The following is a 14,378-nucleotide window of genomic DNA, read 5'->3' as shown; positions in this document are numbered from 1 at the left end:
GTGGTGCTGATTGACCAGAGGTGAGACCGACTTCTTTCAATATATCTCAAACTCGTCCAAGGTTTGTGATAAGCATACCTTGAATTGAATTCTAAATTGCCAACGAGTATAATTCGTGTGTATTGAATTAAATAACAATCACGATTGTAAATGTAGCGAGATAACAACCCATTCCCAACCTGCACTCCAGCCCAGAAGGTGGCGATTACGTACCTGAATGTTTGCCAATCACTACAAAACCTTTCACGAAGAAGAAAGCGAAGAATTGGCTAGTGAGCTAGCCTAGCTGCAGGTTTTAGTGAAATATGGCTGCTGTGCTCCCCGTTAGACCGCCTTGCGATAGCAACCCCGCCACTCCTGGAGCACAATCCATTAAGGTGACATTTGTATTCCGCAGAAAACACGAATAATAATCAGCTTTCTTCACGGAGCCCTGAAAGGTTGCTTGCTCAGCTAACGGCTAGTTAGGTATCTAACGGCTATCTCCGTCCATGAATGACAACTATTAGCGGCGTTAGCATCACCCAATTGTTTTCAATTGACGATTGTGTGTCGTGTTTACAAACATTTAGGATTATTTTAGATCCTCATAAGAGACGACTTCAAATTCTGTACTTAAAACGCTGAGTGGTGTGACGGCGGCAACGTTAACCTTTTTTCTGTGCCTTTCTTCTCCTGTTGCCACCAACTGTTATGTTAAATATGATTCAATAAATTCATACTGGGGTTAAAAAAAATGAGGCAATTATCTGTGCTGGCTGAGAAGTGATGTTGAGGTGTGAGGATGTCCAGAAATGTGCACAGTTTGTCTGAGCATGAGCGCGTCTTACAGGTAGTACAAGTACAATGTTTTATAAATAGCTGTTGTGATTATTGCCTAATGCAAGATGAGTTCGTGGCTGTTCTTTGATTCCTGATTCTTTCATTGCTCTGTCTCACACAGCTGCCTAGAATGTGTGTAAATGTATGCATCTGTAACAGACACTACCAAGGGTATACTATGGTGCTGTCGATTGGTTGTGTGTTAATTATTGAGGAAAAGAGAGCTGTGCTTGAATGGCTTGTAGGTACTAAGGATAAAGATGTTTAAGAAACACTAAGCCATAGTTTAAAGAAGAAATACTGCCATGTGTCTGCTTAAGGAGGTGCAGTGCCTGGTGATGTTATTATTTATTGTGTTTTGTGGTTGTTGTTTTCCTCTGCAGGAGGATGTAATAGAAGAGGAGTCCAATGATGGCAGCCAGCTTCCAAAAAGAAGGAGAATGGGTTCAGGGGACAGCTCTCGAAGCTGCGACACCTCAAGTCAAGACCTTGGGTAGGTTGGCTCGATATGTGACGTGGAGCAATAAATTGACATTGCTGGGACTTTTTTCAACAAACTCTCAGAAGTACAACTACATCAGCAAGTGCAAGGTGTTTATGTGTTGAAGACATCATGGCTGTGTGTGTAAATGAAAAAGCTACATCTGTTTGTGGTTGAATATTGTAAACTAGGAGCATTGCCCCAATTTGAGAGTAGTTTCCATCAGACCCACTTACCTGTGTTTGTGCTGCATATGGATGCTTAGACTCTTATCAGTGATAAAAATGTGCTTAAATTGTAAAACACAGAAATCACAAAAAAAAGGGAAAACATGGAATTCAGGAAAAAAAATCTAACTGAATCTGGTAAAAATGAAAACACATTTCACAGGGCCCTACTCATAAAGAAATCTTTTGAAGAGTTTTTATCCTACGCTGCTGTTGTCCCTCCACCGCCCTTCCAGGCCGACATATTTCCCAGCAGAGAACCTGACAGAGTACAAGTGGCCTCCAGATGACACAGGAGAGTACTACATGCTACAGGAGCAGGTCAGCGAGTATCTGGGAGTCACATCTTTCAAGAGGAAGTACCCTGGTAAGACTGAAGTAAAAATCTAAAACAGTACTTTACCTGTCAAAGTATTCAAGGAAACAGTGGTACTCTTTTTCTGTAAAATACTATTGATTCCATACTATGATAGTATTGATTTACCAATCCAGAATGATAAGGTAATGAATTACAATAATATATGCATAGGCACTGAGAAAGTTGAATGAGGCTGACCACTGATGTTGTTTCTATGTCACTCTGTAGATATGGAGAGAAGAGACTTGTCCCACAAAGAGAAGCTTTACCTGCGTGAACAGAACGTCATCACTGAGACACAGTGTACTCTGGGTAGGAAACACACTTCAGACACTCCTCGAGCAGTTTGAGGTGTTTCACTACTACAACAAAATCTTAACAGTCTCTCAGCTCGATGCATTTATTGTTTTGTGCCTTGTTTGTAAGATTTACTCTGTAAATAGCATTTGATTGCATAAGTCACCTGTGTGCTTGACGTTGGCAAAGTGTGCACTGAGTGTCTCTTGTATGTGTGTTTTCAGGTCTGACAGCTCTGCGGAGCGATGAGGTGATAGATCTGATGATAAAGGAGTATCCCACCAAGCACTCTGAGTATTCAGTCATACTGCAGGAGAGAGAGCGACAGAGAATAGCTAAAGAGTACTCTGTAAGTGTCCTACGTAAAGAAATATCCTGGGGTTGATGATTACGGTGGCTTTTTATATTATAGTAATGCATTCAGTGAAGGCTCTCGACATACATGTTTGAACATATCTCTGACAGTGTTTGTCTGTCGTCTTTCATAGCAAATGCAGCAGCAGAACCCTCAGAAGGTGGAGGCCAGCAAAGTTCCTGAATACATAAAGAAGGCAGCTAAAAAAGCTGCTGAGTTCAACAGTAACTTCAACAGGGAGCGTATGGAAGAGAGGAGAGCTTACTTTGACCTGCAGACACATGTAAGTCCAATGTGGGAAAACAGAGGATTTACTTATTGATATTCAGCAGGGATTCAGAAAAGAGCTTTATGCATCGTTAGCCATTTTTATGCTGGAACTTTTTTTTTTTTTTTTTTTTTTTTTTTTTTTTTTTACATGTGCTTATGTATTATTGTGTTATATTGTGTTTTGTGTGTTTTGTGTATTTTCTCAGATTATCCAGGTGCCCCAGGGCAGGTTCAAGGTGCTGGCTCCAGAGCTGACAAGGACGGGGCCCTACCCTGTGGCTCTCATACCAGGACAGTTCCAAGACTACTACAAAAGGTACATGACACACTTCAATAAATGAACTTCTGTTCTTTGGATAGGCTTTCAGCCTGTATTCTCTGTTGCTGCACTGAATGTTTTGGCCCTGATCCATCATTGTGTGGTGCATGACAGGTACTCTCCCAATGAGCTGCGGTACTTGCCCTTGAACACAGCTCTGTTTGAGCCTCCACTGGATCCAGAGCTCCCTGCGCTGGACTCAGAACCTGACTCGGACGATGCTGAGGACGGCAAGGAAGACAAAAAGAACAAGAACTCATCTGTAAGACATGAAGTTGTGCCACTCTAGTAGCCTGGATCTGTCAGATCATACATCCATCTTGGATTAGTCATGCAGATTAGAGTGCGGCTGGGGCCACATATTTCTGTCCAACCTGAGTCCAAGAGAGTAGTAACTAAGCCTGAACCTTACAGGCATTCTGCTTTCTAATGTCCTAACCTGACCCCAGCCTGATGCAGTTAATGTATGCTGCAGCACTGAGCCCAGCCATCCCGACAGGTCCCAACAGGCTCCGTTTGGGTATCCACTCTCTTAATAGAGATGCTTAATGGTAGAAGTCTACTTTGCAACTATGCAAGCAATTACGTGATAGATTCAAGGTCCCATATCAGATCATTTTCCTTTACTAATCTTGACTCAGATGTCTGCATGGAAATGCATTATTGTGCTTCACTCTTTGCTCTCCTGTTCCTCTAAAGGACAGTTCTTCAGGCAACGCGTCAGACGTGGAGAGCCAGGAGGGAGGAGGTGGACAGGGCCACAAGTCCAAGGGCAAAGACAGGACATCCACGCCGGGCAAAGACAGCAGCCATCGCCATTCTGCCTCCCACAAAGCCACCCCAGGGTACAAGGTAGAGGACAAAACCACCTGAACTCTTCTCCAACAACAGCAGCAGCACTTTTCTACCCCCTCCTCCTCTTTCTACTACTACCACTCCCTTACTCCATCCATCCCGCCACCCTTCCCTAGCTTTCTTCACTTTGTTCTCCGGCTTCTACAGATTGTCAGCTGGGACAACCTGATTCACTCACACACACACACACACACACACACACACACACACACACATACATATATGCACACACACACACACAGAGCCACAGTTACACACTGTGGGGTCCTGTCTTCAGTTTTTGTTTTTATGATATCGACATGGCTTTTTTTCCCCCTCTTCGTACCAGACTGTGAGCAATAAGAACATTTTAAAGGAACAGTTCATGTGTTTCTTTTTCACTGCACTTTCACCTTTTTTGGGTTTTCAGTGAAAGTTGAACTTTAAAAGTTTTTTTTTCCCCTTTGAATGTCTTCAATATACCTCTTGTCTGTCCTCACTTGTCAAAAAAAAAAAGATACTTCCAAGACAAGTTAGTGGATGTTTTGGCTGCTAGTTTTCCTTTTTCATTTTTGAAAATAAGTCTTTTTCTTATACCGATATAGAAAATATAAACCACGTACAGTTTGTGGTTGCTTTTAAAAAAAATGATCGATGTTAACACTAGAGATTTTAACATTTATATCTGAAGTGTAGAATGCACTTAACGTTAATGTTTTAAGCGTGTATTGGTATAATAATATGCTTTGTTTATACACCATGTGATGTACTGTTAAAATGTTAGTAAGTATCAGACAGCTGTATGACGTGGGGTTTACCTGTCCCTGCGTCACCGTGGAGAGATGAGGACTTGCTGACCTTGTTCACACTGTTGCTGAGCTGAGCTAGAAGTAGTCTGTGTACTGTTTGCCTGGGTTTGGACTCTGCTTGAACGAGCCCCTTATCAGCTCATCTTTCCTTAACACCCAGTCGTGGCATGTCTCTGGGACTCCTTTTAAATAAACCCCTTGAATTTCATCTAATTGTTCAAGGGACTGTCGATGGGAAAATATAATTTCAGTGAACCACATGTTCCCTGAAGCACACTTTACTAGCCACATTGGTTTTTCTTTGATTTTTCCAGTTCTCAACCTTGCAGGAGAAAATTTCCACCACCTCAAAATATGCTGGTTAATGAGAGTATATTGGACCTGGGTGAGTCCAGTTGAGTTCAGCTCAGCTTTGTGGTGTGGGCATGGTCCTTTTCTAGTGTCTGTTTGAAACGGTTTCAGTGTGTTTAAGTTTGATTTAATTTAACTTGGCTTTTATTCATCAGTCATTTGGCGTATGCTGTTTCAGCCTATAGATACGGCATGTCGGCAGCCAGAATTCACTTGAATTATTCAGCATCATAATATCCCTGTGCCGTACAAAAGGACCTTGATATGTAATAGCTTTCATGACCCATAATTTTGTAACTCTGGTAAATCAGACAAAGTGAAATGCCCCGTAGAGTTGAACTGTGCCAGTGCACTTTTCAGTGGTAGATTTTTTCATCTATTTTTCCACTTTTCAGAAACTCCCAGTAGATGAAAGGTTGAATGAATTCTAATGACTTGTATGTCTCCATGAAAGACACCATGTGAGACAGTAGAACTTTGAGTCAGTGATGCAGCCGCTAGCTGATTAACGTTACTTCGCTCTGGTCTGGCTACCGTCTCCATTGTGTGCAGTGGTTAACATGACCTCGTGACTGACAGTGTGGTATTTCCCAGACAGCTCAATAATAAAAGCCAATAATGAAAAATAAAGTTGGACTTAGATTAATTGCCTCTGCGGAAGAATTTTGTTAATGATGTGATACATGTTGGATGTTACATACATGTTAAATCTATCTAATATTTAACTCACCGTTGACTGAACATGTTCTGGTCAATGATTCCAGAAAATGAAAGTTGTCAGCAGCCTTTTTGTAGCTTATACATATACTATATGGAGATAGAAATACTGGATTCACTGTGTGATGCTGTATGCAGTGGCATACAGTAATATGGCTTTAATTACATCAACATCAACTGCAGCAAATTATACTGATCAGTATTTTTGCCCTGGATATTGCTCCTCACTGGACAATGTGCAGTTCTGGTTTGATTCTCAGAGGGAGTTTTTATGATTTAGTATGTCAGATAGTTCACTTTCACTATCTTAGCACTTATTTTCTTTCTAGAAATGTCTTGACAGCAGAGACATAATCACTGACATATCATTAATAGTAAAAACAAGGTGTTTATACTGTCCATGATCCACTGATCTAAAATCTGTGGACTCCGCTGTGGATGAGTGTGTGGTCAGCCACGATAAACTTCCGGCTTAAATGTGTCTCTGTATGTATGCTTCAATTAGACATAATGTTTAGAGCTATATGACACCATACAAAACAAAAAAGTACAGATTATATAAAAGTAAACATGAGCACCTTTTCTTTTATGTACATAAAACACAGCATTTCTTGTGTTGAGCAAATTCAGTTAATTTAGAATAAAACTCATTCAAACTAGCTGGATTCGACCTCATGAGTTGCTTATTTTGGATTTTTCTGTGAGGACGTTTTCACTGAAGAGATGGTTGGACTATGCGGGCATCCAGCAGACTTACTGGACTTAATGACTTCATGTCAGCGTTTCATGTGGCCACAGTTCCATTTGTATGTTGCACAAGAGTCAGTTCACAAAAGCAATAGGAGCGATCCTTCGACTAATGATTTCAGTAATGTAGCAAGGCCTAAGGCATATGTTTGCATATGCATAGGGAGTATGTACAGTTGGAAAATGCACACAGGGGGCTGCGTCCAGCTCCTCCTTTTTCCTGTTTCCCCCTTCTGCTGCTGTTTTGCTGTTAGTTTAGTTCTTTTGTGTCTAGTCTTGGATTTCCATCATCACCAAACTGTGTCCTTTATTGACCCATAGTTTTGTACCTATGGCTGTTTAGTCTAAGCTGTGCATTTCCTGTCAGGGGACATTTTAATGAAGGATGTCACTATCTTGAGGCATTACTGGACATGATGTGGATCCAGCAAAAAGCCCATGAATAACAGGAAAACAAAGTGATTTTTACACATATTTTGTTAACTTTGCTGTGTCCAAAGGACTGCTGTAAAATGAAACTCACCTTATTTTATGCTCTTAAGGGGACAGTTCACCCCAAAATCATAAATAATTTTTTTTCCTCTTGTCTGTGGTGCTATTTAGCCAACTAGATTGTTCTGGAGTTCTGGAGATATCAGCTGTAGAGGTGTCTCCTTTCTGTCAGAGATGATAGAACTAGGTGCCACTCAGCTTGTGTGGCTCAAAGCGCCAAAAACATTATGTCACCTTCCAGAAATCAGGACTCGGTTTTTCAAGATAATCCTCAGACCTTGCTGTGAGCAGTTTCATGTAGGAACTATTTTCTGTCTCTGTGCCATCCTGATTTAAATGTCCCCAAGTCTCCTTATGTCTCTGCTCTGATGATGTAGAGCTTTTCTTATGAAACAGCACTGCACGTTCCTTAACGTCAGTCTGCTCAAGCAAGCCACCAGAGAAAATAAATCTGTAGATTACAGATTCCACATGATTGCAAGCGAGTCTGTTAGACACTATACACCTTTCGTGTATCTGTACTCTGCGACATATTTTTTTTTCTTGGTAATTTGTACGCTGTTGCAGTTTATTGTGAAGAATTCAGGCTCTGTTATGTAGCAAACAGAACTTACAAACAAGAACTAGGTTGGTTTAAAACTGTTAAACTTAGTTGGATGGCAGCTTTGATGCCAGGTGATTACATTTATATCCAATGTGTATAAACCAGTTGACATGTAATTCCCCCAAATGTAGAGAAGGCCTTTGTTAGTCAAGATGAAGTGCTGTTTTTGTTTCTTCTCCAAGCATTACACATTTTGTTGAACTACTATATTGTCCATGACTGCAGGATACCCGTGGTTTTTATAGCATTATTCTGCCCTTGCAGCCTAAGGTCATTCCCAATGCTATATGTGGCATTTGCCAGAAGGGTAAAGAGGCCAACAAGAAGGGCAAGCCAGAGGCTCTCATTCACTGCTCCCAATGTGATAACAGCGGTAAGTTCGCACTGTTGATTTTAAAGGACACTTCCCTGTTTTTAGACTTTGTTTCAGCACTTTTAATACCAAGTGTATTTGTTTTGATGTAAATTATGCTCCCCAGAATAAAATTATGAATAGAAGCAGTAATCATAAATTGCTCTGCCTCTTATTCATTTAACATCAGTGGTACATAACATTAACAGATGAATGAAGTGATTGTCATTGACTGATGAATCTTGTCTAGCATCAATAAGAGGAAATGTTCAGCTGTCCATTGTACCATTTCATTGTGTATAAGTAAGCGTTTCAAGAAAGTGTGTTTACTGCCTTGTTTCAATGCTGTGTGGGTGTTTCCATTTGAACAGTACAGCTTGTGTAGTTTCATGGTTTGAGATGGTCCTGATTAGTATCAGTGGGTATCTCTAGATGCTGGTCGACTGCATCTTTGTTTTTATATTATTCCTGACAATACATTGATGCTGATTTTAGGATAGGTGTGAGTAGATTCTAGTTATTTCTTTTTAATGGTGATGTGCTAGTTGATAAAAGTCCATCCTTTGCTAGTGAGAGCTTTTCTGTTGAAGCCCTCTGAAGTAATAGGATGTTGAATTTATGTGTGTGTAGATGGGTGGGCCCGTTCACATTCTGTCTATATTTGTGTGTTTTGCGTTTTTGTCTGACGTGCTTCCTTATGTGTGTCTGTATGCATGCGTCATGGACTTATTTCTATGTGTGTGTGTGTGTGTGTGTTGGGGGGGGGGGGGCTGCATGTCTCTGACTCTACGTATGCATGCTTGCTCCTGTGCATGTGTCTTCGTGTCCATAAACTTAGGCCACCCGTCCTGCTTGGACATGAGCGAAGAGCTGGTGTGTGTGATCCAGACGTACCGCTGGCAGTGCATGGAGTGTAAGACCTGCACTGTGTGCCAGCAGCCCCACCATGAGGACGAGATGATGTTCTGCGACAAATGTGACCGAGGATATCACACATTCTGTGTGGGCATGGACTCCATTCCCACTGGTGAGTGTATGGACACACTGACATGCACTATGTGTAGTAGGCAGATACAACCACTCAACACTGACCTGCCTGCTTTTTAAAATGTGGGTTTGTATTTTTGTTTGCCTCCTTTTAATTCATCCTGTCTGTCTCTTCAGGCCTTTGGGTGTGTGAGGTCTGCGACAAAGATTTCACCACACCCAAGAAGAAGGGAGGAGCCAAAACACCTAAGAAGTCCAAGTCAGCGAAAAAATGATCAGCAGCATTAAGCACAGTAGCTTGGCCAAATTCTACTCAAATGCACAAATCTAATTTGTTCAACCACTTGCAGAAGCTGTAAAATGTTTAAAATCTCAGATCACTGTGACACCCCCCCCCCACCAAAAAAAAGTGCCGCCCTCCTACCAAATACTAACAAGCCAAACACAAGATCTTAACTTGCTGTTTCTTTTTATTCGTTGATTGTCTTTGGATTCACGGACTAACTCTAGAAAACACATCTTTTCTGTGAAAGCTTGATGACATCAGTAAGGCGGGCCTATAATCTGAATCATAATCAGTGGACAAACTGTGATGATACCTCAAATGTACACACTCACAAAGCTCAGATCAGATGTTAACTTTAGCATAGCATCTCTGTTCTGTCATTTTAGAGACTGATCATACATCATACACACATAAAGTGAACAGCTACGCTGCAGATTCAGTCCATCCAAATGTAGTGCACTAATTCCTGTTACCTGCTAACCACTAACAGCAAACAGATGAATTTTGTCGTTACTGTCTCCGAACATTTCTGCAGTGGTTGGCTGTTTGCTGGGGAATTGTTTCAGTTCAACAAATGGTGCTTTTGATTTTGTACTACTGGAACAATCAATGTTAACAAAAGCTCACCGATGTTTTTTTTTTTTTCATTCAGTTTCAACATTTTTGTATGTTTTTGTATCTTCTAAACTATAGTTGGTATTTTTAGCTGGCATTTATTTAATGAGGCAGGCCAGTAAAGAGCAATCTTATTTAAACAAAGTTTGTCTTGAATAATGACATGGTGCTTGTGATCCTGTGTAATGAATTGTAATGGACGCTGGCCTCATGGCTGCAGGAGCTTTCAGGTATTTATGTGTAGGTCTGGATTACTGAAACAAGTGTCTGACTTTAAATGTATTAAGTTTGTTGTTAACCCTCCACTGTTAATTATTAGACCACTCACTGTAATTACATTTAAATGAGACATCCATCAGTTATGATTAGTCAGCTGATATTTTTGCAGTCAGTTTGTAATACATTTTTGTTATTTTTTTAAATGATTTTGTCTATTTTCTATTGTACTTCAGGAAGCAAGTTGTTAAAGAATATCTGTTGCTGTCACAGTCACTGAATTGAGTGTTTTTTTTGTCAATAAAAGCTACTTTAAAAAGACTCAGATTTATGTTTTAGTGGTTGTGTCCCATGTTAAATTTATTATTAAAGGCAAAAATAATCTTTGGTTCACTGAAAAGGTAGATGTAGATTGCCCACGCATTATGAATATATATCTCAAAGTAATTTTTATACTTACATTTTATTTATTAGACAAACAGTTTCACATACACAGCCACCACTTCAACAAATGCTGCTGTGTTTGAGCCTTTAATGGTCCTTGAATGTATGAGTGAACAATTTATTTCTTCCACCCAGTCGTGGTTAGCGTCTTTTAGTCTAACTGCAATTCTGGATTATGCGGTTATTTGGCTTTTGATATATTTATATATTCTGCATTTTTAATAGAAACAATTCAGAAAGAAGGACACACTTGTAGATAGTGAAATGTGAGATAAAATCTTTGAAACACTGGTCGAACTGTTCCACCTTGATGGCTCCTGCTGTACATCAAACAACCTATGGGGGCGCTGTCGCACATAGTACAACTGAACTTACGGATGCTACGACAGTAAAAGAAAAGGCTGCCATATTGCAGTGATACAGCGAGTTTACCGGACTGGATTTTTAATACCGCTGGTATTCTGGAAGAAATATGCTTTCTGCTCATGCTTTTGGAGACCCCGGGAAGATGAAAGAGTATCATTACACCGGCCCAGTGGAGCACCGGTTCTCACCATACGCTTTCAATGGAGGGTAGGTGTGATTTTTCAACTGCTGGCTAGTTCGCCTGCTTGTTCGCTAGCTAACGTTTACATCTTATTGGACTGTGCTAACTAGCTAACCAGATTAGCAAACGGTATGCCATCTGCAACCAAACAAAGATTAAGTTAATGAAAAGTGAGTGAACAGAGCAGTATTTCTTTGTCAAGAACTGTAAACATTCTCAGTCTATCTTAATGTGTGAATTAAGTCAGCATTATAAGCCACAAACTTGAAAGGGAAAGATAATTTAATGGCACAGTTTCAGTTTCTAATCAGTAGCTTAGGTTAGCTTCCGTTAGCAAGTGTTTGGGGACAACAGCATATTCTCTTCTTTGGTGCAGTGGTTTATAAGATAAATGAACTAGCTTGTATTGTTTTTGTCTTTCTATTTCAGAACCGTACTAGCTGTCGCCGGGGAAGACTTTGCCATCGTAGCCTCAGACACCAGGCTGAGTGAAGGCTACTCAATCCACAGCCGGGATTCACCAAAGTGCTACAAGCTGTAAGTGTGCAGAGTCACTGTCAACGAAGGAAGGAAGGAAGGAAGGAGCAGAGCTGATCGGCAGTATTAAGACACCATGTGAACTCCTGTCAATCTATAGTTGGTCCCTTTAACATGCTCCATCATAGTTCTGTGTAAATTCATTAAAAACCATTATAAGGTACGTTTGGAGTGGAACCACTGAAGTTACTTCAGCTATGGCCTGATACTCTTAAGCTGGGGCTGTATTTGGTTCCTGCTTGGAACTCAATGTCTAGCTGCAGTGACCCTCAGCAAAGCTGTTTTAATTACATGTCATTATCACATAAATCTTCAAGGCCAAATGAAGAATATGCTGCTCTGACCACTGATTTTTGTGCCTTCCACTTACAGGACAGACACAACCGTCATTGGCTGCAGCGGTTTCCATGGCGACTGCCTGACTCTGACTAAAATCATCGACGCCAGACTAAAGGTGTGTTGGTGTAACTGTTTTTTTGTTTCATTCTTTCTTTAGTGTCATTCCTAAAATGATCTAACTCTGCTAACTGTCCTGCCTGTTCATCGTATTCATTTCTTAGACAGAGCCGACATGAGGCTGATATTCTAATGTGTCTTGTTATTTTTCCTCTCCTTAAAGTTTTACTGCATTGCATTCTGCACCCCTACTAGACCAACAAAGGCTGTCATGGGCTACTTAACTGCTGTTAACACTTGAACTAATGGTCCTTCCCCTCTCTCAGATGTACAAACACTCAAACAATAAGACAATGACCAGTGGAGCCATCGCAGCCATGTTGTCCACCATCCTGTATGGCAGGAGGTTCTTCCCCTACTACGTCTACAACATCATAGGAGGACTGGATGAAGAGGGTGAGTACTTCAATGCTGCCAATATTGTGAGGACTAAATGTTTTAAGTACATGTGTCACTTTTGTATGTGTACATATGCACTTGATTGTGTAAGTTAAAAAGCTGCATATTCATATTTAGGCTGTAGGTGTGTTTCTTGTCTATGATGAATGCAGGGGGCAGGGTGTGTTGTGTGGGTTGTTGCATATATTGTGCTTCATTGTATCACACAGTAAGGTATTTTTGTTATATCTAAGCTGGAAATTGTACAAAGCTTTGGTTATGTTCTCGTTTATAACAATTTTTATTTGCAATATTTCATGTCTGTAATACAGGCAAGGGAGCAGTGTACAGTTTTGACCCAGTGGGCTCCTACCAGAGAGACACCTACAAGGCTGGAGGATCAGCAAGTGCCATGCTACAACCACTGCTAGACAACCAGGTAAATAACAAGCTGTTGTCAGGTATGCACATTTGCTGACAGTGCATGAGGTACACTCATGTCTGTCTCTCCTTCCACAGATTGGTTTCAAGAACATGGAGGGTGTGCAGCAAGTTCCTCTGACTCTGGACAAAGCGGTTCAGCTGGTCAAAGATGTGTTCATCTCAGCCGCAGAGAGAGACGTCTACACCGGAGATGCCCTTCGGATCTGTGTCGTCACTAAGGAGGGCATCAATGAGCAGACCGTACCACTGAGGAAAGACTGAGGGGGGAAATATTCCCCTTTCTCTGCTTTCCTCTCTGCTCTGTTTTTCCCATATTCACCCTGTTGGTTTGGCCGCTTAACATAATGTTTCTGAAAATAGGAGTGCTGATCCAGTTGATGTGTTGATGCTTTAACTGGGGAGCAGATATTCCATTTTTTTATATGCACTCACAGTTTACATCCATTGACATCAACACTTTTCTTCTGCTTTCCACAAGTATCCCCTTCAGTTTATGCTTTTATTACAGCCTTGGATTTGTGGTCTAGCAACCTGATTGCGGATCAGCACTCCTGTTCAGAGAAAGAAGGAACTGTCGTCATCCCATCCTTCCTACACTCTTCCTCATTATGTTTTGGGAGGATGCATACTCTGCTGTTCTTTTTACATTCTTAATAAATGTAAACAATTGAAAAATGGGTCTTGTTCATTTCATGTCCCTCATACATGGATACTCCATCTCAGATAGCTTATGCTGCTCACAGCAGTTAGTGGGTAGTTTTCTTGAATTGTAGTAGTAATTGTTTTGGCATATTAAAGTATTACCGCAGAATAAGGTAACCATTGAAAGTATGCTGTTTTCTGAGATGTAAAAGTAATGGAGGAGTTCTGGCTTGTATATCTGCAACTTTGCATATAAAGCTTTAGCACATCATGTCACGTTTGGAGATCATATAGGTCAGGTGGACAGGTATATTTTACAGTTATGACTGAAAGACTCAACTGTTTTTGAGTGGTACCCTCTGTGGTGTTTAGCATTTCCAGGTCCTACATGAAAATCACTTGTTCACATGTTCGAGCCTCCACAGTGAAAACAGTTTCTGATGAAAGTGATCAACTGAGGTTTTTGTGATAAACTGGTTTTCAGACAACATTTTCACACCTTCAGTCAAAATGACAAAAAGGAGGACGAACAGTTTTTGTTAAAGTCAGCTGCTTGGTATTAACTTTCTAGACAAAGTAAGGACTGCCAGGCTCAGAGCCCTGACAACATTTATACAATCATGATTCCAAGAAAGTTAAGATGCTGTGTTTCAGAAACAGAAACAGAATGTTTCAAAAGTACAAAGTCAATATATTTAATGTTCTACCTCATCAGCTTGATCATATGCATAAAGGATATTACTACATGGGCTCAGGAACACAATCAGTAAACACAATTCAGTTGCAAATGA

At 40.7% G+C, this 14,378-nt stretch overlaps 2 protein-coding genes across 2 annotated transcripts; both read left to right on the top strand.

The window, feature by feature from the left end:
* Positions 1-240: 240 nt before the first annotated feature.
* On the top strand, positions 241-10,453 carry phf10 (PHD finger protein 10). The gene is made up of 12 exons (XM_076726084.1): positions 241-377; positions 1,206-1,315; positions 1,767-1,897; positions 2,117-2,200; positions 2,410-2,534; positions 2,674-2,823; positions 3,017-3,126; positions 3,244-3,391; positions 3,829-3,981; positions 7,948-8,056; positions 8,874-9,062; positions 9,200-10,453. Exons 1-12 carry the CDS (start codon positions 306-308, stop codon positions 9,295-9,297), a joined length of 1,479 nt encoding a protein of 492 aa, XP_076582199.1. The 5' UTR covers positions 241-305; the 3' UTR covers positions 9,298-10,453.
* A 517-nt stretch (positions 10,454-10,970) lies between these two features.
* On the top strand, positions 10,971-13,620 carry psmb1 (proteasome 20S subunit beta 1). The gene is made up of 6 exons (XM_076726071.1): positions 10,971-11,156; positions 11,560-11,667; positions 12,040-12,121; positions 12,390-12,519; positions 12,834-12,940; positions 13,021-13,620. Exons 1-6 carry the CDS (start codon positions 11,056-11,058, stop codon positions 13,204-13,206), a joined length of 714 nt encoding a protein of 237 aa, XP_076582186.1. The 5' UTR covers positions 10,971-11,055; the 3' UTR covers positions 13,207-13,620.
* Positions 13,621-14,378: the final 758 nt, after the last annotated feature.

Source organism: Chaetodon auriga, chromosome 1 (assembly GCF_051107435.1).
Source record: "Chaetodon auriga isolate fChaAug3 chromosome 1, fChaAug3.hap1, whole genome shotgun sequence".
Lineage (NCBI taxonomy): Eukaryota > Metazoa > Chordata > Actinopteri > Chaetodontiformes > Chaetodontidae > Chaetodon > Chaetodon auriga.
This window is presented reverse-complemented; position numbering and strand designations above follow the sequence as displayed.

Excerpts from the sequence above, each read along its gene's own strand:
- phf10 (XM_076726084.1), top strand. The coding sequence starts at position 306 with ATGGCTGCTGTGCTCCCCGTTAGACCGCCTTGCGATAGCAACCCCGCC. Across the intron at positions 1,898-2,116 it reads TTTCAAGAGGAAGTACCCTG|ATATGGAGAGAAGAGACTTG; the intron begins GTAAGACTGAAG and ends GTCACTCTGTAG. Across the intron at positions 8,057-8,873 it reads CTCCCAATGTGATAACAGCG|GCCACCCGTCCTGCTTGGAC; the intron begins GTAAGTTCGCAC and ends CCATAAACTTAG.
- psmb1 (XM_076726071.1), top strand. The coding sequence starts at position 11,056 with ATGCTTTCTGCTCATGCTTTTGGAGACCCCGGGAAGATGAAAGAGTAT. Across the intron at positions 11,157-11,559 it reads CCATACGCTTTCAATGGAGG|AACCGTACTAGCTGTCGCCG; the intron begins GTAGGTGTGATT and ends TTTCTATTTCAG. Across the intron at positions 12,520-12,833 it reads AGGAGGACTGGATGAAGAGG|GCAAGGGAGCAGTGTACAGT; the intron begins GTGAGTACTTCA and ends TCTGTAATACAG.